The sequence below is a fragment of the Colobus angolensis genome, unplaced genomic scaffold (assembly GCF_000951035.1).
Source record: "Colobus angolensis palliatus isolate OR3802 unplaced genomic scaffold, Cang.pa_1.0 Scaffold81, whole genome shotgun sequence".
Taxonomy (NCBI): domain Eukaryota; kingdom Metazoa; phylum Chordata; class Mammalia; order Primates; family Cercopithecidae; genus Colobus; species Colobus angolensis.
In genome coordinates, this window is record NW_012121932.1 from 3,455,734 (window position 1) to 3,483,376 (window position 27,643).

The window sequence follows — 27,643 nt, forward strand, 5'->3', positions numbered from 1 at the left end:
GAACGGAGGCAAGATGGCGCATTTCCGGGTTCTTCATCACTGGCTTTTCCCATGTGCGCCAAAAGGCAGCTGACGCCCGGGAAGGTGCAGATTAATCAGGCATGCGCCAGGTGATGTCAATCCGAAGAGACCAAGATTTACCTGGTGGCACCTGGGGAGAGCTCCTCCCTCTCCCCAACACGCCCGTGCCCCACCTATTGCCCTTCCATTCCTAGAAAAGTCGCTCCAGGCAGATGCGCCGCGGGCGGGCTTTCTCAGCCCCCACTCTTGTCTGGACTGTATTAGAAGCTCCGCCCCCCACCCAGCGCCGGTCCCTGAAGCTAGATGACCAAAGAATAAATCTGTAGTTTTGCTTTTAGCCTTGCCTACTCGCTGGTTCTTTTGTGCCCACTCTGGTGGTCTTAGAAAAACAAATCATATACAGATTCGATCAAACAGTTACATTACTTGAAATACTATCTTTATCACATAATTTCAAATGAAAATAGCAGATTTGAGCAAAGAAGACTGACAGGAAACTCACAGTCCATAAATAAATTATTAAACAATGAACACTCAGAGTTGCTTCTGTCAGTATAATTTAAAGTGATCAAAAGCAACCATGTAAATTTGTTTAGGTTGTATGTACAAAGGCCCCTAGAAATTATGTTCAGAAAATAAAAGTCATTAAAACAGAGAGTATGACACTAACTATGAGTACAGAACTAATTTTCTTAGGACTACTGATACATAGTCATGTAAAATAATCTTCCACAAATATAAACACAGACAAATGTAAAGTTCAGTAACATTTGGAGTAGTTTTCTAGAGAACTTCTCTTTAGTGGTAAAATAAAATTCATTTGGAATATTTGCCTAGGTGTTGACTTTAAAATTTCAGTTCTAAAAAGCTGCGAGATTGGAATGTAGAATACAGTGTTTCAATAACGTTCAGAAATAAACATGGTTTTAAAGATTCTAAAACTCTAGGATAATTAAAACTTAAAACTTTTAAGCCATTTCCTTGCAATTACATTTTGAAATCAGAAAAACATCAAATACCAAGTAATTATTTCTTTTTCTAATTCTAAAATAATTATTAATATAATGAAGATACAAACTTTTCTGTGAAATGTGATTTAAAATTTTCTAAGTAAAATAAGCCTTGAACTGAATTAAATGTATGAATATTGCTATAATGTTCATCCCGTTTAGAATAATCCTGGTAGAATTCAATGTAAATTTTTAGAAAATGGAATTGTTTTTAGGGTAAAACACATTAAGCTATTTCTTATTTAATTTAGGAAGTACAATTATTTTTAAACAAAACATTCTTTGTAGCAAGAACCTGCAATGACATAAAATAAGTAAGAAGAAATCTACACTAATATTTATTTTGATGGGCTTTTACTTCTCTACAGATGATTATTATAAATTACATTATTTTTAAAATACATTGTTTGCCCCAGAACTTACAGCATAAAATTATCACTTGGATAGACTTTGTCTTTGTTATGTACATACAGTCAATTTTAAGTCTTATAAGATTTATCTAATTGAAAGTTTTTCATGAAATAAGTCTTCAAAGGGGTAGGAAAAACACCACAGCAGCTTGAACTCCCACAGTGAATCCTACATCATCACCACTTTTATGTATCCCCCTTGCCTCATTCTTAGGCAAAGGTTTTGTACTAGTTATTTTTATAGTAGATTTTCCCTGGGAATTTTGGCTATTTATTTACAAAGATTTTAACAAGATATACTCAGGTCAGTTCAGATACAAACTTAATCATTGAGAAGGTAAAAAATTGGACTTTGTTCTGCTACTTTTGATTTCATTTCCTTGAATAGAGAATATGCACTGGAGAGAGAGTTCAAAAGAGAATAAGGTGGGCCCAGTGCAGTGGTTCATGTCTGTAATCCCAGTATTTTGGGAGGCCAAGGTGGGTGGATCACTTGAAGCTAGGGGTTCAAGACCAACCTGGCAAAGATGGCAAAACCCTGTCTCTACTAAAAATACAAAAAAAAAAATTAGTCAGGTATAGTGGCGTGCACCTGTATTACCAGCTACTTGGAAGGTTGAAGCACAAGAATCGCTTGAACCCAGGAGGAGAAGGTTGCAGTGAACCGAGATTGTGCCACTGCACTCCAGCCTGGGTCACAGAGTGAGACTCTGTCTCAAAAAAGTGAAAACAAAAAAGAGAATAAGGTGATATATCTATGTCCTTATTCCAGTTCAGCCATAAGGAACAGCCTTTTAAATAACAACAACAACAATAAAAATATTTATTTTCCTGCCCCTTTAAATGATAGCTAGTTTATAAAGTATAATGTAGTTCCATACCATTAATAATAATCACTAATAATAATGTGTCAATATTTATCAGGCTCTTTAAGCAGGTAGGTGAGCAGAAAATGGTTTTCCCATTTCACCGATGAATAAAACCAGAAGCACAGAGATGTGTGATATGGCTAATAATTGGGAGACGGGGAATATGAACAAACAGGTTGACTTCTAAGGCTGTAATTTTTATAAATAATATCTCTCCCCTTATTTTTTTCTTAGAATAACTATTATGCTATGAGTAATAGATAAAACTGTATTTTACAAAGAAAGAATAGTTTATAAAGCCAAAGAATAGTAAAAACAACAAAATAAAACATCAAGTATAAATGAGATAAAACATGGCAAAGACCACATGGAAGTTATAACCAAATTTACCTTAAATCCCATGGTATACCAGATTGGTAGACTAACCAGTTTAAGTTAAAAGATATATATTATACCAGTTGTGTTTCATCATGAGATAGTTGCAAATGAGTCAACACACAGATTAATGAAAAATAAGTAATCGTAAATTATTTATCGGCTCTTCTTTTTCGTCCAGTATACAAAATAAAATTGTTTGTTATACATGCGTTCTGTCCACTAAAAAGGCTTAGAAAAAAATGGAAAACCTATTAGTAGTAGATTGTATAATGTCTCCCAAAAATTCAGAATGAAACTTTATTTGGAAAATGAGATACTTGCAGATGTAATTAATTAGTTGTCATCCTGGATTTCAGGTTGGTTTAAAATCCAATGACTGGTATCTTTATGGGAGAAATGAGAGGGACACATAGACCCAGAGGAGACAGAGACACAGAGTAGGACTTGTGAAGACAGAGGCAGCAGATATTAGTTATGTTGCCACAAGCCAAGGAATACCAGGAGCCACGGGTAAGTGGAAGAGAAGAAATGTCTCCTAGAGCCTGTGGGGAACTCGGTCGTACTAACACCTAAATTTCCGTTGTTTTAAGACACTCAGTTTATGTTAATTTGTTACACCAGCCTGAGGACACAAATACTCTAGGGTACAAAGATCTGACCTCCTAACTTAATTTGAGACAAGCTAAGAGGGTCATTTCAGCTCCAGAACTACCCACAGAATCCGCTGAGGCTGCTTCCACTATTGTATCACAGTTCAGCTTCTTTGCTGCTCAATCCTACATACTTTATCACTTCACATTTGTTGTTTCTGAAAGTGCTCCCCCAATAACCCTCCTGTACTTAGTCTTCTACCAAGCATCTATTTCTGGGGGAATTTGCCCTAAGACAGTCATAACAGGAGTGGCCCTAGGAATGAGACTCTGAAACGATAGTTTGGGCCTCCATCATCCACCCGCTGGTGTACAGTGATCTCATCACAGACAGCAGGTAGAGTACTGATAATCCACAGCATGCCCTAGTGGTTCAATGCTGAACCTTCCATTAGTGGTGAACTGCGATGAGTTACCAGTAGAAGGTAATTCACTGGTTTGGTGGAATCAGTAATGATAAGGACTACTCTGGGGAAACTAGAAATTATAAGGACTATGCATGGATCTTGTTGGTTGCTATCAATGCACTGAAGAAAGAGAAAGGAATCCTGAGGGTGATTAATCACCAATTTAAGACAAACTATAAAAGCCACCTTGACAGTATTCTTTCTCTATGTCAGTAGCATCGTATTAAATGAATCAGATAAGCAGGAAATGGTAGGTATGCAGAGGCAAGACATCTGTGTTCTAGAAGGTGGGAGAGCAATCTTATGAAGATTAAGGCATCTGCCATATCAATGAAGTTTTTAGGAGTTCATGTGGCCTGAGACATGCTAGGATATCCCCTCCAAAATACAGGACAAATTGCACCTTGCATCTACCACCACTAAGAGGGAAACAGAATGTCTAGTTGACCTCTTCACGTTCTGAAGGGAGCATATTCCACATTTGAGAATACTGTTCAGAAAAATTTACTGAATAATATGAAATGCTGCCAGTTTTGAGTGCATCCCAGAGTAGGAAAGGGCTCTGCACCAGGTCCAACCTGTGGTACAGGCAGATCAGCCACTTGGGACATAATGTGTAGTAAATTTTACAGCACTAGAAGTAAGCATGGTGGGAAAAGATGTTTCAAGGCACATACAGAAAGAAAATCACAAGGCAGATAGACCCCAAGAGCTTGGAACAAAGACATAACATGTAATGGAAACTATATACCATTTACTAAATGGCCCTAGCATGCTTTCAGGCCTCAGTAAAAACAGAACAACTTGTCATGGAACACCAAATAGCCATGCAGCTAGAGCTACTTTTTTGTAATCTGGGAATTGTCTCAGTCAAGTCTTGAGGTTAGAAGGGCGCAATAGAAATGCATCATAAAATGGAAGTGGATGTCTGAGATTGGGTATAAGAGAGCCAAAAGCTGTAATACATTGTACAAGCAGGTGGTTCAGGCCCCCATGACATCTACCATTCTTATACTGGTGGCTCAACCTCAGCTCATACCTATGACCCATGGGAGTTCCCTTAAGAGATAAAAGAATGGCGGGGAAAAAAAGCAGAGTTTAGTTTACAGATAGAACGTCTTGGTATGTGGCTGCAAGTCAAAAATGGTAGCTGTTACTCTACAACTCTCATCAGAAATGGCCCTGTGAAACAGCAGAGAAAAGAAATCCTCTTAATGGGCAGAACTTCAGGCAGTTCACTTGCTCACACATGTTGTGTGGAAAGAGACGTGTCTCAAGGTAAAATACACCTGGACAATATGGCAGTGGCTTGGAAATATTGGCCAAGGGAATGCAAAAAGAAAGATGGAAGGATCAGGAACTAGGAATTCTGGGAAAGAAAAATGTGGCTAGATCTATGGGAGTAGGCATAAAGTATAAAGATCTTTTTATCTTATGCTAATGCCCAGCGAAGAGCATCTCTCTCAGAAGAGGCACTGAGCAACCAAGTACACAGAATAACTCGTTCAGTTGACATCCTTCCACCAGCTGCTGCTATTGGCCACCTGGATGCTGGTAAAATGGGCAGAGAAGTATATCAGCCACAATTGGAGAGAACAAGAGCCTCTCATCCTCTAGGAGTGCTATGTGTATTAAATGAATTGGTCCATGTACACAGTAAAGCCTCAGTAACTTTTAGCTATGATAATTATTCTTACTACTGCTAGCTGGAAGATGAATTACTAGAAGGCAATATGTTACTCTATATTCAAAACCTTGAACATATTCGTAATTCATTTTGATATAAGCTGTGATAAATTTAATTCTTCGGATTTTTTGAAGGAAGTAGAAATGTGTAAGAAATGTACATGTAAGAAGTTTTTATAAATGTTATTTATATTTCCAAAAGAATTAATACAATACAATATCAACTGACTGTGGACTGGTTAAATAATCATTGTATGTCCAAATAACATGATAGTACACAGTTAATGAAAGTCAACTTCCTGTAAAATATTTAAAGATACGTGATAAATGGAAAAAGCAAGTCTTGTGAAATAAATTCTACCAACTTAGTTTCAATATATGGTTATACCAGAAAAAAACAAGTGAAATACAAAGAGGGAGGCTTGTACACATAATATTATGCTTAAAAAATGCCCCATTTAACCAATATAGAGGGAGACTTCTGTCATAGAATTCTGCAAACTCAAAAAATCTCCAAATGAAGTCCTAAGCCAATTCTGAAAGGACACTAGTTAAAAATAACAATACCTGTGAAAACACCACAGGAATAGACTGCTGAAGTGATTGTTCAGAAATCACATTGATGTCATACTCCACAACTTTTCCTCTTGTAACATTATCTGCTGGCTTCTCCCAGGAGATATTGAGAGAGTATGAAGAGAGTGGAACGACTGAAGGAGGGATCATGAATACAGGTGCTATCAATGAGAACAATAACAACAACATCAAAACAGTGAATGCCGTCCCTATATATTTTCAAACTGAATTCACACATTCATTTCGGTTTCTGAAATACCTTGTACCTTTTAAAATATTCTGCTTTGAAAAAGCCCAAGAATATGCTGGTATATGTCAAAGGTATTCACTTTTTTAAATGTTACCTGAAAGTATATTCTCCATCTTCATATTACCAGCTACTTTCTATTTACAAAATAAAAATCTCATAGGAATTTGCTTGTGCTCATAAAGATAACTAATGGATAGTTAGATAGAAAATTGTAAGTCTTATGAGTATCTCAAATAAGTCACAAAAATAGAATATCTCAGTTCAAAAAGTTCAGAAAAATGCATGGTGATGTAACAGATTTCCCATGTAGGGAAATATGTCATTGAGCCAATCCAATTCAGCTGGCTGAATATTATTCTTCAGAAAGAGGTAAACCTAAAGCATCCTAAATAACCCCAATGAATGTCTCAAAGTTTTTGTTAACTTTTTATTGAAATGTTCAGGTTACATACACATGCATTTCCCCTCTGCCACTCTTGAGCTCTTTACAAGGATTTTAAATGTGCTAACCAAAGGTGTATTATCAAAGGAACTCATTGCACTTTCATTAGTTAGTGACCCATAAGATTACAAGGGCCCAGTATTGCAGTTTCACCCATTACTTTTCATTTCTGACCTTGATTATCCCCTTCCAGAATGCCATGCCTCATCACTTGTGCTATCATGGCTCTATTATTTGTCCAAGATGGCTGGTCATCATTAAGAGATGCTCAAGCACAATGTGTATTTTATTCATGAAATGATTCCCTTGGACATCAACCTAAAGCTACCCTCATTCTCCATACTCCTAACAGGTCAAGTTTAGATCAGGACTTGGGTTTCTTTGATATCGACAGATTAAACACATAACAAAAGTGTGTTTTTTTCTTAAAGGCTCATGAAATTTGAAGTGTTTTTAATATAAAAAATAAAGTGGAGGATTAAAAATTTTTGCCTTAATGAAGATATTCCAGAAAATTTAGATATGTTGTCCTCCTTCCTTATCATCATGCCAACTGCTTACAAGCACACTTGTGAATTATAGATTTTGATGTCCAGGATTCTGTCATTATATATAATCTAGTACCTGAACTATTTATTTTGGAAAGATAAATAAAAACCAAGACAAATTTGTGGAATTGGTTGACTATTATCTCTTTCACTGAACATAAATTATGCTGTATATGGAGCAAGATGAGACATGTGTCCAATCCACTTCAGGAGTGGAAACCAAATGCTATTTTTGACAAACATTCCCAAAAGGCTATAACTATAGTTAAGCCATTTTCGCCCCATGAATTAATAACTAAAGCATTTACTTTTGCCCCCTAAAACTTACTGCAAGTACTTTATGACCTTGAGTTGTTTATGTAACAAACCCATATATACGAAAATTTTCCTTGGTCTATTGAAGTTTCTAATTCTTGCTTTTCAAAATGTACTTTAGCAGTACTTTGACTTTAATTTGAGGAAGCACTTGCATTCAGAGTTTTTAAAAGTAGAACTTAAAGCATTGATATTTACCTGATTCTCCTGTTCTTTCTGAGACCCAGGCAGAAGACACACTTCCAGCCATATTCACGGCTAAGACTCTAAACTCATACTTGGTATATGGCTCCAAGCCAGTGATGGTTGTCATTGTTTGAGGAGGTTTTAATGCATTTTCATTGGCCGATTCTCCAAATGACTGAGGACTGAGCCAGCCACTGCTCTGAAAAACTCGACTTTCCTCAGATGTGGTTTCTTTAGTAGATCTCTGTCTTCTCATGTATAGTTCATACCTTATAATTATTCCTAGAGAAGTTAAATAGTGAATCTAGGTAACTCATCAGACAAAGGGGTTACTTTAGGAGTATGGTAGGGACAGGTCATTTAAAGAGTGCTGGATTTTCATTATCCTTCTAATTAGATTACTGTCAATTTCCTTAGCATTCAAAATGTAGTGATTTAGTGGTTTTGTAATCTAGATAATAGGTACATAGAAGACAACAAACTGATATGTAGATGAATGTATAAAATACTATTAAAGGTATATGCATGGGGAAAACAAACCAAAATGGACAACATATAGACAAAAAATAACTATATCATAACTAAATTCAATCTTTTTTGGAATTAATGGTCATAATTTCTATTAAGAATAGTCAATTCTTTTGGGGAAATTGATCACTGTAGCTTCAGTCTGTATCCTTTCAAATTTGGAGGTTTTAATTTAACTTAACATAAGCCCTGTTTGTATAAATGTTATAGTCAATTTCTACCCAGTTTTACCAAACAACTTTACAAATCTAAAGAAAGATTTTGCTATAATACGTACATGATATAAATGATTAAAAATCTGTGAATGTGTGTCTGGCCTATACAACCAAGGGTTCAATTGTATGAATGCAAAAATTAACTTAATGGAGTCAGTTAGCTTATATACATATTTTTTGTATTATTTTATACCTTTTCATTGCTTAGAAGAGAAAATGTATTGCTTGTGGGTGCCCTAACTTGTGACACAGTCAAATATAATGCATTTCATAAGTGAGTTTCAAATTATAAACATCATTTGTGTTATGGCAGATGTCATTAAGAGCAAAGATAATATTAGCCTTTTAAGGGGCAATTTAATTGAATGGAATTTGTTATTAGATTAGAAGAAATACACTTGTTCCACTAACGAGGACAAACACTATCTTATATCTTTAGAAACTGTTTCTTAATTATTATATTGTGCAGTTATAAAAAGGAATACAATTGCCAAACTCCTAATTGCACAATTACAATAGATTCTCATTCATGTGTTGCCCAAGAAGGGGAATCTTGGCCTTGGATTCTTACCATTTAGTTCCATTGGTGGAGACCATTCTACATGAAGTTCTGTAGAACTGATTTTCTGCACTTTAGGTGGACTCAGTCTTTGGGGAGGGGCCTGGGCTGTGGTCACAGTAATAGGCAAGCTGTGTAAACAGCCCCCACTAGTACACGCCTGTACAGAAAAATAGTACTTGGCAAATGGAACCAGATTCCAGATGGTAGCTGAGGTTTCATGACCTTCATAGGAAACACATGGCTGACCACCAGCCAAAGGGACACAGGACAAAATATACTTCTCTATAGGACCAGATTGATTTGAGAGTGTTGTCCAGGTAAGTGTCGCAGAGTCTGAGCCAACAGGAATGATATAACTTAAAGTCAGGTTTCCCTCTGGGACCCCTGGTTTTGTCCTGAAAGTGACAGCTACACTCCTTGTTGAACCATGCACATTGGTGGTCTCAATGTAATAGGAATATTTGGTATATGGTAACAGGTCAGTGTCTAAGAAGTATTGAACACCTGAAATGAAAAGAAAAAAAAGTTACATTTCACAAGTTGGTGAAGAATCATTGCTAACTGCTTTCCTATCATATTATTTAATTACATAAAACTATACCAATTTACTCTTTTGGTTCAGGATACATTTCATATTTTTAAAATTGAAATAATGCTGGGTGCGGTGGCTCAAGCCTGTAATCCCAGCACTTTGGGAGGCCGAGACGGGTGGATCACAAGGTCAGAAGATCGAGACCATCCTGGCTAACACGTTGAAACCCCATCTCTACTAAAAAATACAAAAAACTAGCCGGGCGACGTGGCGGACGCCTGTAGTCCCAGCTACTCAGGAGGCTGAGGCAGGAGAATGGCGTGTACCCGAAAGGCGGAGCTTGCAGTGAGCTGAGATCTGGCCACTGTACTCCAGTTTGGGCCACAGAGCGAGACTCCGTTCAAAAATAATAATAATAATAATAATAATAATAATAATAATAATAATAATGTAAATACCGGTTGATTGCTTTTATTATTGAGTACAACATAAGAAAAGCATCATTTGTAATAAAGAATATTTAGATGTTTGTTTTAACTCTTCTTTTGCTTTTCATAATGTCCTTTTGTTAGAGGGTCTAAGAGAAAGTTCTTGTAGTTCTCCAAAACAGAAAAGTAACTATGTTTCCTCTGTGTAACTGGTTTGCTTGTTAAACAGCAAACACACCAGACTCAGGGTCAGTAAATTACCACCAAGGGGTACATCTGTCACCTGACCAACATCTTGACTGGAAAATTTTCTTATTTTCTGACCTACAGAAATTATAAATGTTTATTGTCTTAAGAAGCTAAATTTCGGAGAAATTTGTTATCAGCAATGAGGAATTTACACAACAGACGTTTCAGATAAGAGGACTTCTATGCATGAAGGATTGTGAGGGCAGAGAGAAGGAGCTACAAAGAGGTTCTAAAAAAATAAGATAGAGAATGGAGGTGATTAGGCACGTGACTGGAAATCCTTGCTCTCTAAGGACAGGAAACACATTGTAGGATTGTGAAACACACAAATGTCAGTGTCTGCTGCCTGCTCCCTGATGGGGCCGTTTGTATGGGAGATGGGAGGAGGGTTCCATTATGCAGGGGTGCCCTATAGCAATATGAAGGTCCCAGCACATTTATGTGTTTCCCCTTCCCCTTCTTCCTTCCTCCCTTCCTTCCTTCCTTCCTTCCTTCCTTCCTTCCTTCTTTCCTTCTTTCCTTCCTTCCTTCTCTCCATCCCTCCTTCCCCTCCCCTTCCCCTTCTCCTTCCTTCCTTCCTTCCTTCCTTCCTTCCTTCCTTCCTTCCTTCCTTCCTTCCTTCCTTCCTTTCTTCCTTCCTTCCTTCTTTCCGACAGGAGATAGAGCTTTATTGTGGAAAAGATGAGTTCACAAAAGACTGAAACAGCAACAATGTCTAGCCTAGCCCATCTATTTACAGTACATAGGGGTTGGGGTTTCCCATACACATATGCATTGTTCTCCCCTAGCCTAGATTTATCCCCATCAGCAACTTTCATTTCTTTCCTGGATCTGCCATTGTCCACAAAAGACACAACTCTTCAGGTGATAACCTATGATGTAAACTTTGGCATTCTTTGTCACTCAGGCTGGAGTGCAGTAGCACAATCTCAGCTCACTGCAACCTCTGCCTCCCGGGTTCAAGCGATTCTCCTGCCTCAGTCTCCCGAATAGAATAGCTGGGACTACAGGCGCCCACCACCATGCCTGGCTAATTTTTGTATTTTTTTGTAGAGATGGGGTTGCACCATTTTGCCTGGGCTGGTTTGAACCCATGGGCTCAAGTGATCCGCCCACCTCAGCCTCCCAAAGTGCTGGGATGAGAGGCATGAGCCACTGCACCCGGCCCTTCTTCCCAGTCTACAGCTCCTACAGAGCATTGTGGGGTCTGACTGCTCAGTGGAGGAGGCTTGCGCTGGTGTTGTGGGGGGCATCTTGGGCATTGACTCAGGTGGGGGCCACTGTCTTGTCAGAGATGACCCTGATAGAGCAGAGGAAGGTGAGACAGTTCTCTCTCTGGTGACTGTTTTCAGTTGTACCATGGGTACCAGGGGTCACCTGAGATCAGGGTAGGGGCTGGCGGAAGAGCACTCACAGTCCCATGAGAGGTACTGAAGTGAAGGTCCCAGGTTTCAATCTGGGGCATATGGTTCCTGAGGAGACCATGATCCCTGGCTTCCTAGATGGCCCGTGTCAATCTCATGTGCTGCTTTATGCAGATTCCTGTGTGTGGAGCATGGAAGATGATAACTGCGGACAAAGTCTTCCAAGAGCACAACATGCAACTTGTGATCTCGGCAGATGGGGCAGGGATTCCCAGCAATTTTATTCCCGCAAATCTATGTATTTCGAGTCCACTGTAGGGGTATACCACCTTGTGATTGCCGTGGTAGTCAGCCCAGATACGGCAAGAACCTATCCCTCCTGGTATTCTTCTGATTCCAGGTATTTCCAGGGTTCATTCTTATAAGGTGAAATGGGAACTGAAGACAAAGAATCCTTCTCAGAGGGAGTTTTGGTGCCAAGAGTCTAGAGGGGAACCTGAACTCCCTGGGCACCTCGGAAGAGAGAAAGGTTAGGAAGCCGCCTCAGCAAGGGGTTTAATGTATACGCCGCTATCTTGACCTAGCCCAGCACAGGAATTTCTTGATTTCTTGAACCAAGAAACCAAGGTGAGGGTGCAGTGTTGAGAGCAAGTGAGCCTACTATGGGACCTTCTGTGGCTGGGACAAAGTCACTCTTCCACCTCTGAAAGGGCTAAAGGGTGGATGTAGGAGATGAGAAAAAAAAAAAAAAAATCTCAGAAATTTCTCTGCAATAGCAAAAGCCTAGGGAAGACTAAAATAATAGTGTGTTCAGGAAGCCCTGACCAAGCTGAGAATGAACACACGTTCACCAGCTTCATGCATCAGACATTGATGCCTTGAGGATGCCAAGGGTTGAGATCTGGCCAGCTACACCTTACAAATGAGACTGCATCCTCTAAAGGGCCTTCTGCAAATGGACAGAGGGAAGCTGCCCTTCCCCAGATGTCATGGCGGTTGAGGGAGGGGAATAATTAAAGACTGAACAATACAAGGGAGTGTCTGAATGAAAGATGGTTTTGTCATTCTATTGCATATGCCGTTGCAAATTTTTCATGAAAATATGTTGAGTATTGTATTAGAGTACAATCAGGATATAGAAACCACAGAGTAATTTGTACAAGGAAAGTTTAAAGAATGATTGATTACAACATGGTTTTACTTCCTAAATGGTACAGAAAACTCTAAAGAATATGGGAATAGAAGAGACAGGGGAAAGACACCATCCTTAGTGCTAAGGCAGAGCACCCAAAGAAGGATCATATTTGGAAAAGTCCCCTAGGGCTGAGACTCAGACTTTCTAGACAGCATGCAGTATTGTTATTTCAATAAATATTTATTAGATTAGATTAAAGTCACCCTTATCCCACAATAAGGCTGTTGAAAATATTAACAAAATTTGAAAAATCACTGATGGCTACAACAATGATGGAAAATAATCTATTTAACATGCCCAAAGCCAAAACCTAAAAGACAAAAATAAATTTCAGTGCTGAATATTCCAAAAGATTGTCTGGCTTAAACTGGAAGTTGGAAGACCTATAACCTGATGACAATTAAAAGAAGTACAGTACTTACTGGATGTTTGCAGCATCTGAAAAATGGAATATAATCCTAATAGATCAGAGTGTATTATACAAGACCAGTCTACTTAATAAGAAATTGGAATCAGATAGAATTGGGATGGAAATATGCATTTGTGTAGGAATATCATTTGAGGCAATTTATAGTGTGAAATACATAAAAGCATTTGAAAGGGTATGAATAGGATAACCATTAATGATATCATAACAAAAAATAATACTCAGGTAAAAAGAGCTCTTATCTCAAAGTAGTTGCTCTCCTTGGCTGGGGTACAGATCTTTAACTCTGAGTGTGAAAATTTGCTGTTACTACAGACTTCTGTATTTTCAGAGCAACATTTAAAATCCTTGGCTCAGCACTGATTTTTGATCTTGGCTGATACCCTCCCGGTTTGTAGCACTCCCCCAGTGTACCACCTACTAAAGCTACATGGAACTGACCATGACTGCTGAATATACCTTATTTTCTCATATACTTCCATGTCTTTTAATACAAAATTCATTTCATGACAATCACTCTTCCTTAACTACAGTATCTGGCTAATTCAGCTTATATTCCTTCCTTACTAGAAAACTTTCAGTGGTTTTCAATCACCATCATTGCCACCACAGGCACAGTTACATTTCCTATACCTCCCATGCCACCCTGTGCTTTCTTAACACCCCAAGTTTACTCTGGTTCAACATTTATATATTCTATTGTTACTTTGGTTTACTTAAATGTCTCCCCACTCCATAAGGAGAACTATTCCTTTCATCTTTGTATTTCTAGTGGCTGATAGAGTTTCTGGTCAGGAATAAGCACTGATCAAAATTTTATTTATTAAACACATGAATGATTTTTCTATACATATCTGATCTATTGTTCCAGGAAATAATATAGTAGTCCCCTATTATCCACAGGAGATACATTCCAAGATCTCCTGTGGATTCCTAAAACCACAAATAGTACTAAATCATATATATATGTGTACATATACACACACACACACACATATACTATTCTTTTTCCTATACATACATATCTATGATAAAGTTTAATTTATGTTAGGCAGAGTAAGAGATTAACAACAGTAACTAAAAATAAAAATTGAACAATTCTAACAATCTACCACAATAATAGTTATATGAATATGGTCTTTCTCTCTCTCTCTCTCAAAACATCTTATTGTACTGTAGACTCACCTATTTTTGGAGCATTGCTGACCATGGGTAACAAACTGCAGAAAACAAAACCATGGATAAGGGGAAACTACTGCATTAAGAATATTAAGAGCCTTATAAAAACAATTGCCTGTCATCTTCTCTTCTGTTTTCTCATCCTGTCTCTATATCTTATGTTTCTCCATTTATTCCTCTCAGAGGTAACTGAACCATCTTACCACTTGTTACATTGATCCCTTGATGTAGTATAGGATTATAAATTATAATATTAAAGATGGAAATGAATAAGGGTAGAAATGAAATCCCCGGGCTCATTAAAATTTTCGTTGTCTAAAACTCTAAACTTAAACTATGTTAATATCTATAGGTGATAGAAATCATTGTCACATGTAAAAGTAATCGTCCTCTAGTTTCCAGTGGAAGGATTTCTCTAAAGTGACGTTTAAGGACTATATCCTTACTCATGGCATCCCAAATGAGGAACAACTCATCTGGCTGTGAATCTAGGGAGTCAGGGGGTAGGGAGCAAATTATGTTTAGATCAACCCATTGCTTTTTCTCTCTTCTAATTTGTCTTCCTGCAGGAAAAAGGATATAGTCTCTAATCTGACTTTCATCAGTAATGAAGATCATTTTTATTTTTAAATTTCATCTGCCTACTATGTCTAGTGCTCCTTTGATTCCAAACTCAAATAGGAACAACACCAAAAAACAGTATGAGTTACTATCCACTCCCTAAACCTGCAACAGTAACACAAGAGTGCTATTTCCTCCATTAACTGTTCACTTTCATCCCATGACACATAAGATACCTATGTGCAACCCAGAAGGGGGCTACAATAGAGATACTGTTAGGGCTGATTATGTATGATCAGCCAAAGTGCTAACTTGACCTCTACCTTAAATAAAATGTAAAGATATACCTTGTTTTTTAAAGTTAATTATCCACAATCTTTAAAATTATTCACCATTGTTTGCATGCTATTACTAATAACAAATAATTTGAAAGCTTTAAAGATGGTACACCAGTATATCATGATCTTAGGAAGGAAAGTATGTCTTAGAGAATCCCATAGCACGTTAGGCCAGCTAGAAAAAGTTTCCATTCTAAAAAATAATTCTATAAAGGTCTCAAACAAACTGTCAAACTTGCTTGGAAGACAACACCATTAATTTTCTTTGAAAAGTTCAATGATTCTCCATCTATAATTCCTAATGCCTTGATTTAACCCAAAGATTTGTGTTCATCCAGCTGAATATAAGTAGTGTTTCCTTTACATGTTACACATGCTAGCCATGCACTAGAAATAGAGTAATAAACATGAGGCTATTATTAGAATGATACAAAGTTCTGACAGTGTTAACCAATTGTTCTTACTGTTCAAATGCCATCATGCAGATAATTTTCACATCATTAATTACAGTGATTGTCAAGAAATGCCAGAAGTGGCATTTTTTAATGAAAAATATGGTTTTAGGAAATAATACCTTGTTTAATAGGATTATATAAATGTCTGATTAGTGAATGAATACACATTTATTATGTAAGAAACTGTTATTTGGATTCCACATGAGTGCAATCATCAAAACAGCCATTGTTGTAATAGCATGTGATGTTCTATAAAATAGATCACAATATGTTACTATGGAAATCATGCCTCTGGCTTGAATAATATCATTGATAGTTTTAAGTTTAATTTTGCTATTGCATTAAGCTGTATGGAAAATAGGGTGACCCTAATTCACAACTTCAGAAATAACTCAACCAGTGGTACTGTCATTTCAAAATCATTTTCAATATTTTTATAACTCCTCTCTTTCTCTGTCACAAAAGTTTAAGTTTCAGGACACCTGGATCATGCTGATATTTGGAAGAAAATAAACATTCTAGTAGCAGGTTTTTAGGATACTTTGCCAACATGGCAGATGTAGACAGATGTTCATTTCCCTTTGCAATCTGCATCATGAAGTTCAGAGTTTCCATTCACTTTAAAGAAGGCTTGGAATACTGAAGAGAAATGTAGGGCCAAGAGAAAGGGATGGACATAAGAAGCTAAATTCTAGTCGTATGACTTAGGTGCAAAATGAAACCCAGTATAATGCATACAAAATAAAACTCTGCGATGCAGGAGTTTTAAAGTCAATTAAAATGTTAAAACAAGGCATCTTCCTAACCATTTTAAGGAAGATTATGGAATTTCAGTGTTTCGACATAGCTTTATACAGTTCTCTAACTAATTAAGCATGGTTAAAGTCGAATTTGGAAAACTGTGTATTAAACGAAGAGAACAAAATAGAAACTTGAATTGGAATTGCTGTTCCGAGGTTACTTAAACTAGTGTGTAGCTAAACATGGCTAGAAGCAAAAATCAGAGAAGACAGAGCTGGAATAAGGTAAAAATTTCTGTTTTTTCATTCTGTCTTTAGAGAAACTGTATCTAAAACATCTGAGTAAATGTTTTTTAAAGACAATGAATTCTAATAATTTGATTTCTATAAGCTCCTTTAAAATCTTCATAAAAGTTACAAAGGCAAAGATAGGCTTGATGGCTTGTTTATATCCTTCCTCTTTCAAATATTTATGTTGCTGTGTTCTATCTCTGCGGAAATAGCAATATGTGTATTAAATTATACTATTTGCTTGAGTGTCAGTACTCCACTTCCAGATTTAATAGTTCTTTAACCTGAGAAATAAGAAACTTGAATTCATTATAATAGAAATATCTGATAAATTTTCTATAATATTTACAATTAGAGAAAACTAGATCTATTTATTATGTCTTCCAGTATTTGTAAATTAAAATGGTATAATTCTCAGATTATTTTAATAACTTTTAATTACTTTAAACCAGTGGTCCCCAACTTTTTTGGCACGAGGCACTGGTTTAATGGAAAACAGTTTTTCCATGGACCAAGGATGGGGAGGTGAGGAGGGATGGTTTTGGCATGATTCAAGTGCATTACATTTATTATTAGATTCTCATAAGGAGGGCGCAACCTAGATCCCTCGCATGCACAGTTCACAATAGGATTCGTGCTCCTATGAGAATCTAATGCCACCGCTGAACTGACAGGAGGCAGGGCTCAGGGGGTAATGTTGATGGCCTGCTGCTCACCTCCTGCTATGTGGCCCTGTTCCTAACAGGTCATGGACCAGTACCTGTCCACAGCTTGGGGACTGGGGACCCCTGCCTTAAACAATATGTCATGAACATTTTCCATTTATTGATATGTGAACTAAGATATCAGTTTATATGCTATCACAGCCTATAATTTATTTAACAATGTGCCAGGATTCTGTTATGCCATATACTATAATCTACTGAAACACTGGTGAACATCTGAATCATTTTCAATATTTTGATATTACAAATAGTATAGGTATAGACATCTTATGTGTGCACTTATGACTATTCGCTTGAGCTAAACTTCCTAAAGTAGGTTTGCTAAGTCAAATGTTATGTTAAAAGGAAAGATTTTCCATAGATTTTAACAAATTATTGTACATGAAAAGTTGTACTAATGAACTCACACAGACACTTCAGCAGTTTATAAAAGTTCCAACTTCCCCACATTCCCATCAGTTTTTGATGGGGTCATTTTTTTTCATCTTTGAGAATTTGATAAGCATTAGTATTTATCAGATATTAAGCATCTCACTTTTATTGTATTTCTTTGATTACTAGTGAAATTTGTAATTCTCTCTCTGTCTGAAACACTCTGTGCCAGACAAAGGAAACCACAACAGCATTTATCCTCAATGTCAAATAACTTAACTAATGTGTCATTTCTCCGAATATTTATTTCTATTACCAGACCCTTAAACTCACTGTATGGGTATTGATCCTCTGTTGTGTAGATTTCAAAACCATCCCTGAGTAAACTGTAAGTAAGCCAGTGAGCATTTGGAGAATCAGGTGGACTCCAGGAGAGATTGATAGCAGAAGAACTTTGAACTTGTCCTCTGGGCGGAGGTTGCTGGAATGGAGCTAAATTACAATGAAGAGAGCATTTATTAGCAAAGCAATCAATAAACAGAAAAGCAAACTGAAGTAAGATATCCAGCAAAGAGGTCTTTCTCATTCAGGATTACTTTATCAAGAAGACATGTGGTTTACCAAGACATTAATAAACAAAGGGTTCATGAGTTCTCTAAAACAAAGCTTTTTATCCAAAAGCATAAAAAAAAACTTTTTAGGTCAAAGCAGCTGGCATACATATATATGGGGGTAAAAAACCACAATAGTTTACATTAAGCATTTCTTTCTTTGTCTTTTTTTTTTGAGAAACCATCCAAGGATGCATAACATTTATTTTTTTACACAGTTAAGTTAAAGTTGACATAAGTTCCACTGAAACTTGAAATTTAAGTAGCATAATCTTTGGATTTTTGAGAGGAAGCTTTCCATTCCATTAAGCACAATGCTTTATCTTGCTTCAGAGATCACAGTGTAAAAGAAAGAATAATATTTGGTGATATAAATAGCTATGGATGTTAAATAATCTAAATATTATCAAGAAACAATTTGAATATACTATATGAATGTACCATCACCTGTTAGAGGTGTATTTAAGATGTGATACGATTGCTTATCAGGCACATAAAAAATAAGAACATTCATCTAACTACTTAAGTGACGTTTTTCATAATATAAATATATACCATGAAAACATTGTATTCTGTCACTGTAAATTTTCCTTAGTCTCCCTGCTTTTGAGAGTGAATTTTCTTCTTTTCTTCCCCAGAATACACAAACGTAAAGGAGAAAAACAATAGCTAAATATTTTTAAGGACAATCAACCACCACCAGTTTATGTACTACTTTCTAGTTTAAACAAGATGCACAATCCCCCATCCATTTAAAGAAGTACAACTTAATCAAACATTCTCGTTAAATAAGATGTCAAGGGTACAGGTTGCTGTGTTACCTTACTTTTAAACCATTAATATTTTTGTTTTAAGAAATATGTAAATATAATGTACAGAAAAGAATCCATTAAATAATTAATATTTTTATATGAAATATCTACAGTCATTAGAAGCTTCACTAAAAGAAAGCACACTCAAAAAAAGTAACTTGGGGAGAGCTTAATAAAGGAAGTACTTTCAAAAGGGTGGGCAAAAGAGATAGTGCAGTACTCTCAGGTATAGAAACTGCAGAGCTCTTTCGCTATTTATATCAGGGTTTCTCAAGCCAACCCTGAACCCTGGGTCTAATGATTCACTGGGAAGACTCAAGGACTCATCATATAGTCCTACTCATGGCTAAAATTTATTACAATGAAAGGTTGCAGAATTAATCAACAAAGGGAAAAGGCATATCAATGAAGTCCAGGGGAAACCAAGCACAAGCCTCCAAGAATTCTCTTCCAGTAGAGATAGAACAGGCCTAATTCCCCCAGCAATGCATTATGAAAATGTGTGTAATGTGTTGCCAATCAGGGAAGCTCCTTCGAAACTCAGTGCACAGGGTTTTTATTGGGGGCTGTTCATATGAGCAGCCTCTGTCTGGCATTTACCCAAATTTAAGACCCCCACAAGGAAAGCAGGTGTTAAGCTTAAACCGTACTTTGTACAAATGTTTAAGTGCAGTGGTCCTCTCTTATCAGTTCTGGGGATAGTGTGGATCCAGATGCCAGCCAAAGGCCAGCTTTGTAAGCAGGTCTTTCTAAAAATAAGCAGTCAGCCTTGCTATGTTAACTGTTCTCTGCACACTGTCTCTAGCTTAAATGGGGACAAAACTCAGGGACAGAAAGTACTGTATGAAGAGCATCACCTGACAGGTGCTATGACCACTCATGGAGGGATGCAGTTAGCTTGAGGCTGCTTCTATGTGGACACAGGGAGTGGGGAATTAAATATTCGACTTCCTTTTCCACCTGCCCTCCAGATGTTTGGTGGGTCCCTCCTAGCAGCTGAAATCAACTAACTAAAAGCCAGAGGGCAATGGAGGCTGCTGATGCAAACCACATAGAATCTTGGAGGACAGAGCAAAGTGGAAAAGTAGAGAACAGTAAAATGAAGTTATTCTGCAAACTAGGCAAAGACTTCCACCTCAGAGGTATTGCTAATTCACCAGGACCCATGAGTGATGAACTCTGTTTAATAGATATAATATATGAACTCTGTCTAAAAGATATAATCAAATTGTTACGGATTTCAAGAGCACTTTGATTTTTATACACCACACACACACACACACACACACGTTTTTGTCCATGGTTCCTGGCTCATAACTTCCACAACCCTTGTTAGTTCCTTGGTGACTAACACAATAAGCATGTCTTCTGTTGAAGTATTGGTGTTTTGTCCAGGGGTTCTGAAGCAGCTTCAGAACAATTTAAAAGCAATACAGGTGAAGGACAGTCTTCTGTTACAATACTGGGGAGCTTTAGGCTTCAGAAGTAGGCCTCAGAAAATAGGGTCTATCTATTCTGTTCTGCTTCTACCTGTTCCTTTTTCTCCCCAAGGCAGGCCACAGAAACTAAAAATATACTCTAGTCTTCCTCCACCTTTCTGTCTTAGAACTGGCCATAAGGAAATTCTCTGACCTGCCTTGTCTGATTGTGGGTTATGAGATCCTCATTTTAGAGGGGTCCTGTCCCATACCCTGGAGGAATGAATGCTGCAGAGAGAGGCCAAGAAGACTCTGAATAGGCAGCCTTGCTGGTTTTCCCCACTCAGTCAATTAGTACGAAATCATACTCCCTTTTTCTTTAAATCACATTTCTACATAGCTGTCCATGTGTTGAAGGCCAAAAGAATGAGGGTCATGATCAACTCAGTATACCACTGGAGGCTATATGAGTAAACAGCCAGTTCTCATGAAAGCAGGATGTTGGCAAACTGACAAACTGTATCTGCACCCAGAAGGAATGCTGAGGGCAGTCACAACACAGACACAAGTGTTTCTTGTGATTAGGCACATCTGAAGCCTGTTAGTAATAATATGAACCTGTGATCAATCAAGCAGCTGACCAAACATTACCTCCTCCTCTCTGCTCTTTCTACCCAATAAATACAAAGGGCTGTGGAAGCCCAGGCAGCTGCCGTTGCTCACCAGAAGCAGGGATCCCCTTCTTCCTATGTTACCCTTCCTTTGAAATACTTTTGTTTTTAGTTTTCATTTCTGTATTCATCCCCCTTCGTTCAGTCTTGTAATGATGGTCTCAAGTAGTAACAGTAGTAACTGTCGTAGTGATGGTCTCAAGTAGTAATTGTGGTAGTCTGCCACATCCATGCTTCAGTCATGCCTATCCAATGAAGTTGCTATAAAGGGTTGAGGCAGGCAGATCATGAGGTCAGGAGATCAACACCATCCTGGCCAACAAGATGAAACCCCAACTGTACTAAAAATACAAAAATTAGCCAGGCATCATGGCATGCACCTGTAATCCCAGCTACTCAGGAGGCTGAGGCAGGAGAATCGCTTGAACCTGGGAGTCAGAGGTTGCAGTGAGCCAAGATCGCCACTGCACTCCAGCCTGGCAAAAGAGAGAGACTCTGTCTCACAAAAACAAACAAACAAACAAACAAAAAAAAAAAAACAAAACAAAAAAAACAGTCCAAGAGGCCATGGTTGTGGGGCAGGGGGATGGTGGAGGTACAGGGAGAGCTCCAGGTAGTTACATGTGTGCAGGTTCCTGGAAGGTGGGACACCTAGGGAGAACATGGAAGCTCTGCTCCCCTTTCCATGTGTCTTGTCCTATGCATTGCTTCATCTGTATCCTTTGTAATATCCTGTATCATAAATCAGTAAAAATAAGTGCTTCCTGAGCTCTGTGAGCTGATCTGCCAAATTAATTGAACCCAAGGAGGGAGTCACAGCCACCCCAATCTATAGCCAGAGGGTTACAAGCACAGGCAAAATAACCTGGAGCTTGTGAGTAGTGTTAGAAGTTGGGGGCAGCCTTGGGAACTGAGCCCTCCCCTGTGGAATCTGCCACTACTTACAGGTATATAGTGCAAGAATTGAACTGGGTTGCAGGATATTAATGCTGCAGAATTGCTTGTTCACCAAAGTAGTCTATGTTGATAGTGGTGTGAGAACAGAGGGGAAAAAAGTTGTTTTATTCTACACAGCACTGAATGTAAAATATATAAAATTCCATGTATTATGAATAGGCTTCCTAAAGACAAAGTCTGATCCTAAGGCAGACAATATTTATATCATATGTTTTAAAATATTCAAACTAGATATATGCTCATTGCTCTCCTTTTGTCTTTTTCTTCTTTGGAATTTGCATTGTTCTATTAACATTCCAACAGTCTATATGCCTATTTAGACATAGGAAAAGAGTAGCAACAATCTCATAATGACACATGAGAAAAGAATTATTTCCGAATAGCACCTTACATTTTTGAATTCATGGATGTTGCATATTTGATATGGTCACGTTGATCGGTTGAACACTGACAATGCAGTTGACCCTTTCAGTGGATTTTAATTTAGGGTTTGAAATCCTGTTGTTCTTGGTGGAGCCACAAATGTCATAAACTGCCTCATTTATGGCACTCTCAAACAACCTTGCAATTCATGGCAATTTAACATTTTTTAGTGAATATTAGTGATTTCATCTAAAACTCTGCGTGCTATCAGGAACACAACAGATTTCAGAGTTAGAGCAATCAAAACTGACCTTCAGATGATTTTCTAAGGCAGCAAAATGCTTTGGGGATGAATGAAAATGAAAGAGAGATAGATGTTTCACTCCCATGTCAAAGGGTGTAGAAAATGATTTGCATTACATGAAAATTTCCTTGGCAACAAAAGTTCTTCACACACATAGGCTCTTTCCAAACGTTTAAGCTGATTACTTTCTATGACCATGTCAACCACAATCTTGTCTGACTCTACAGCATAAATAAATAGTACCTCTTTGGTATTTAAATTGAAATTTTCGTAAACCAGAAGGTTTAGATGACTTACCAACACTTTTGAGAATAATATTATTACATCTTGGGCATGAGAAAACTTGACCCTTTATGTGCTTGAAGTAGAATTCCTAGAAAATGTTCACATATTCATTCATCAAAATTGCCAAGAATGCTATTTGCATATGCCAGACTGCCTTTTATGGAATGAGAGTATAATACTGTGACTAGATCCATCTCTTTGGGAACCACGAGCTTGAATCTCCAGCTTTGGAACTTTGGTAGTTGTATGATTACAGTTAAATATTGATTGGACTCTCTAAACCTTTTCTCATTTATATTAAGAGAATGATAATGTCTCCCTCTCAAGGTTATTTTGAAGATAAGGGGTGTGTGTATATGTGTGTGTATGTATGCACATATGTATGTAGGGGTGTGTGTGTGTATGTGTGTATAAAGTAGTTGCTCAATAAATATCACCTTTATTTCCTCTACCCTCCAGTAGGTTGGAAGGCATCCTTGATTCTTACATCCCAAGAATTATAAATGACTTATTTGGCAATAAATACGCACAGATAATATATACTAATGGGAAAATTACTTCTATCTTAGTATCCTAATAGAAAAGTGATCACACACGGATCCTGCATGAAACTCATGAGACACTGGAGAGCACATGGCTAAGCATAAAAGGAACAGTGAATAGAAATAACATTGCAGAATTATACTATAGGTTTCCTGGAAGCACACAGAAAACAGATAATGTACAAGTCTTCATCTCCTTGGTTAAATTTTTGATGCATTATAAGTGAAATTGCTTTCTTAATTTCTTTTTCAGATTGTTCATTGCTGCAATATAGAAACACAACTAATTTTGTGTGTTGATTTTGTAACACAGAACATTGCTGAATTTGTTTGCTATTTGTCTAGCTCTAGTAGCTTTCTTGTGAATTCGTTTGGATTTTCCACATATAGAATCGTATCATCTACAAGTAAAGAAAATCAACTTTCTAATTTGGGAGACTTTTGCTTACTTTTTCTTGATTACCTTCTCTGGCTAATATGTGGACATTTTTGTATTATGTCCGATGTTAGATCTCAGTCTTTCATTTTTGAATATGATGTTAGCTATAGGGTCAACTGCATTTTTGCAGAGATACTTAGGTAATTCAATGGGGAAAGGATAGCAATTTCAACAAATGTTAATGGAACATTTGGATATCTATGTGTCAAAAAATAAAAATGAAATAAAAAACTTAGATGCTTAACTCATACCATGTACAAAACTAATTCAAATTATTTCATGGATCTAAATGTAAAAGTATAAGTGTAAAACTTTAAAATAATAAAGGAGAATTTTTTTTTTACATTGAGTCAGCCCAAAATTTCTGAGATAGGACACAAAAACATGACCCATAAAGGAAAAGCTTAGTAAATTGACTTCATGAAAAGTAAAAGCTTTTGCTCTTTAAAGTATACCATTAAGAAAATGAAAACCAAATCCACAGAATGGGACGACTATTTGCAAATTTTATCCCAAATTAATAAGGAATTCTTTAACTCAGTAAGAGGACTAACAGCTCAACTAAAATACGGGCAAAATATTTGAAAGATACTTTGCCAAAAATCACATGAATGACAATACACATGAAAAGATGTTCAACATTAGTCACCAGGAAAAATGCAAACTGAAACCACAATGAGATACTACTACACACTCACTGAATGGCTATAATGAAATAGAGTCAATGCCAAATGTTGCTGAGGCCATAGAGTAACTGGACCTCTTATAAATTGCTAATGTAAATGTAAAATGATACAGCCATGTTGGAAAATAATTTGGCAGTTCCTTAAAACATTAAAAATATATTCAGGATACAAACCAGCCTTTTTATTCTCAGGATATAAAGAGATGTAAAGACGAATGTCCACACAGACACTTGTAACCGTATGTTCATGGATGTATTATTCATAATAGACCAATACTGAAAACAATCTATGCATCAACTGATCAATGGATAAACAAAATATAGTATATCCATAAAATACTACTCAGTAATTAAAAGAATCTACTGAGACATGCAACAATGTGACTGAACCTCAAAAACATTTTGTTAAGAGAAAGAAGCTAGATACAAAAGCCTATACATTGTAAAAAGGCTAAATGTTGTATACTTTCATTTATATAAAACTCCTGGGAAAGGCAAAATTATCTCATCAAAGACCCTATAACTAGTTTTTTGGGGCTAGAGGTGGGAGTCGTGATTGCCTGGAAATGGGCACAAAGGAACTTTTTTGAAATGACATAAGTGTTCTACAATTGGATTATAATAATGCTTGCACAAGTATAAATGTACTAAAATCCATCAAACCATATACTTAAAGTGGTTAAATGTATAATATGTAAATTATACTTTAATAAGGCTGTTAATAAAAGGAGAGCTAGAAGAGACTTTCTGGTAAGGAGAGAGAAAGAAAAATGTGGATATAAAGATGAATAAATAACAATGAGAATAGTGTCAAGAAGACAAACACTACCAAACAATAAGTGGCTAACTGTATACTTGTGTGTGTGTGTATGTGTATAATTTTAGTTAAGTTCATAGAAGGTTGAACTAACTGTAATATCATTCACTAAGAAAGAATACAGAAAATAGGACTATTTAATTCATGTTAATTCCTGTTTTGCTTCCTCTCAAGAAGCATGACTATCATTTTGAAAGCATGAAACCAATATTTAAAGGAAAGAAGTGAAACACTCAGCAGGGAAATTGACTCTAAGAAAAGGTCTAACTACTTTATTTTAATTCAATCCTCTTGCATTTTGGAAATTAAGTCCTAGGATTCCCACCCTGATAGCCCGCCAAAAAAAAAAAAAAAATCACAGATGATATTACTAAACTATTGCTCGTGGTCCCTAGAAGATATAACGAGGGTTATAATCCTGCAGTTCCCAAACTGTGTGGTGGGGTACCATGAGAAATTTTCATTTTAAATGAAAACACTTTTTGACATCTGTGGGATACAGAGAAAAATACTAGCCAGAGGTAGTTCACTGTGTCAACAATACATAGCACTACATTCCTCTCAATCTCATCATATCTTTGTGAAGCCAGTTGTTCTGGCTGCTTCTGCTAGGATCCAACACAAGGACCATGTGATTATCAAGCTAGAAGAGGAGAGAAGGCTGGCACCCTGCACCCTCATGCCAACATTTACATTTTTCTGCTCCCCTCCTATTATCAGTGTCCGTCACTCTAGCTATGTTTTGACCCCCTTTGAAGACAGGCATGTTGTCTCATTTGTTTCTAATAAATTTCCTCTGCTGATGCTGAGCTTCTAACTTTACACAGTGTTTTTGAAAATTTTCTTAAAAACCTAAAACAGATGCAGCAACAACCACAAGCAGTTGAAGAACTGTGCTCAGTATGATGTATCATGATTTTAAAGAGATCAAAAACCAAAAAGAATATGTCCAGGGAAGAATCATTAGGAATGTGAAAGTTTTTAAAAATTCTGACAAATCAGAAACACTTGGAAAAAATGTCCAGTTAATAAAATATAAAAGTAAATGTCTACCACTACTAAGAATTGTAGACTAGCTTTCCAGTGACATGACTATCCAGTTTTGCCTGAGAGACAATTCCCAGACTGTGTCTCAAATGCAAGAAAGAATTGGTAGCATAAAGTAAAGCAGGGGCCAATATTTTCACAAAATTAGTGACAGAATCAATCAGAAATTACTAAGATTAGATATCATAATTTCATTATAAATGATGATCTACAACTCATATCCAAAAGGAATATGCTAGAATTTTTGTTGCATACAAAGCAATCAATTGTATTGCTAATCAATATATGACACATCGTAATTAAGTGGCCAGTGAAGTCCAGATTTGTGTTTAGACTGTATTTATACATGAAAGGAATTACGATAGTTCCTTCCCAAAAGAAGCATGAATACCTAGTTTTACTTATTCTGAAATCCAGAGGGACTGATGAAATGTGGGATGCTGAAGAGAAGCTACACAGGTACAAAATATGAATACATCTTCTTAATCACTAGCTACGTCCTGCTTTCCATTACCTCAAAATCTAGTACAGTTGTTTTGGAGTCCAATATTCCATTACTTATTTCTCTCCCTCTCCCCTTAAATGTAGATAGCAGAGTTCCAGACATGCTGGTTTGTGATGATCTGTCATGACTTGTGGCGCTTCCTATCATTGTGACTCATGACAGTCTCAGGACACCCCAAGGAGAATATGCATAGCACAATATGTTGTAGAGGGCTCCTACCACATGTTCCCAGCAGGCATTTCTTAGGAATTCTGGAAAAGGTAAGGATGTATGATCTT

The 27,643-nt window shown here is 37.0% G+C and overlaps 1 protein-coding gene and 1 pseudogene across 2 annotated transcripts in view; both read right to left on the reverse strand.

Annotated features, from left to right (window-relative positions):
* USH2A (Usher syndrome 2A (autosomal recessive, mild)) overlaps positions 1-27,643 on the reverse strand; it is an 802,205-nt gene that overhangs the window by 565,332 nt on the left and 209,230 nt on the right. For both annotated transcript variants that reach the window (XM_011929421.1, XM_011929422.1), the window contains 4 exons: positions 18,243-18,401; positions 9,063-9,557; positions 7,761-8,030; positions 5,999-6,168 (listed from right to left, as the gene is read on the reverse strand). In XM_011929421.1, the coding sequence (XP_011784811.1) occupies positions 5,999-6,168; positions 7,761-8,030; positions 9,063-9,557; positions 18,243-18,401 (1,094 nt within the window). The remainder of the gene's footprint in view (positions 1-5,998; positions 6,169-7,760; positions 8,031-9,062; positions 9,558-18,242; positions 18,402-27,643) is intronic.
* On the reverse strand, positions 11,077-14,877 carry LOC105502837 (annotated as a pseudogene).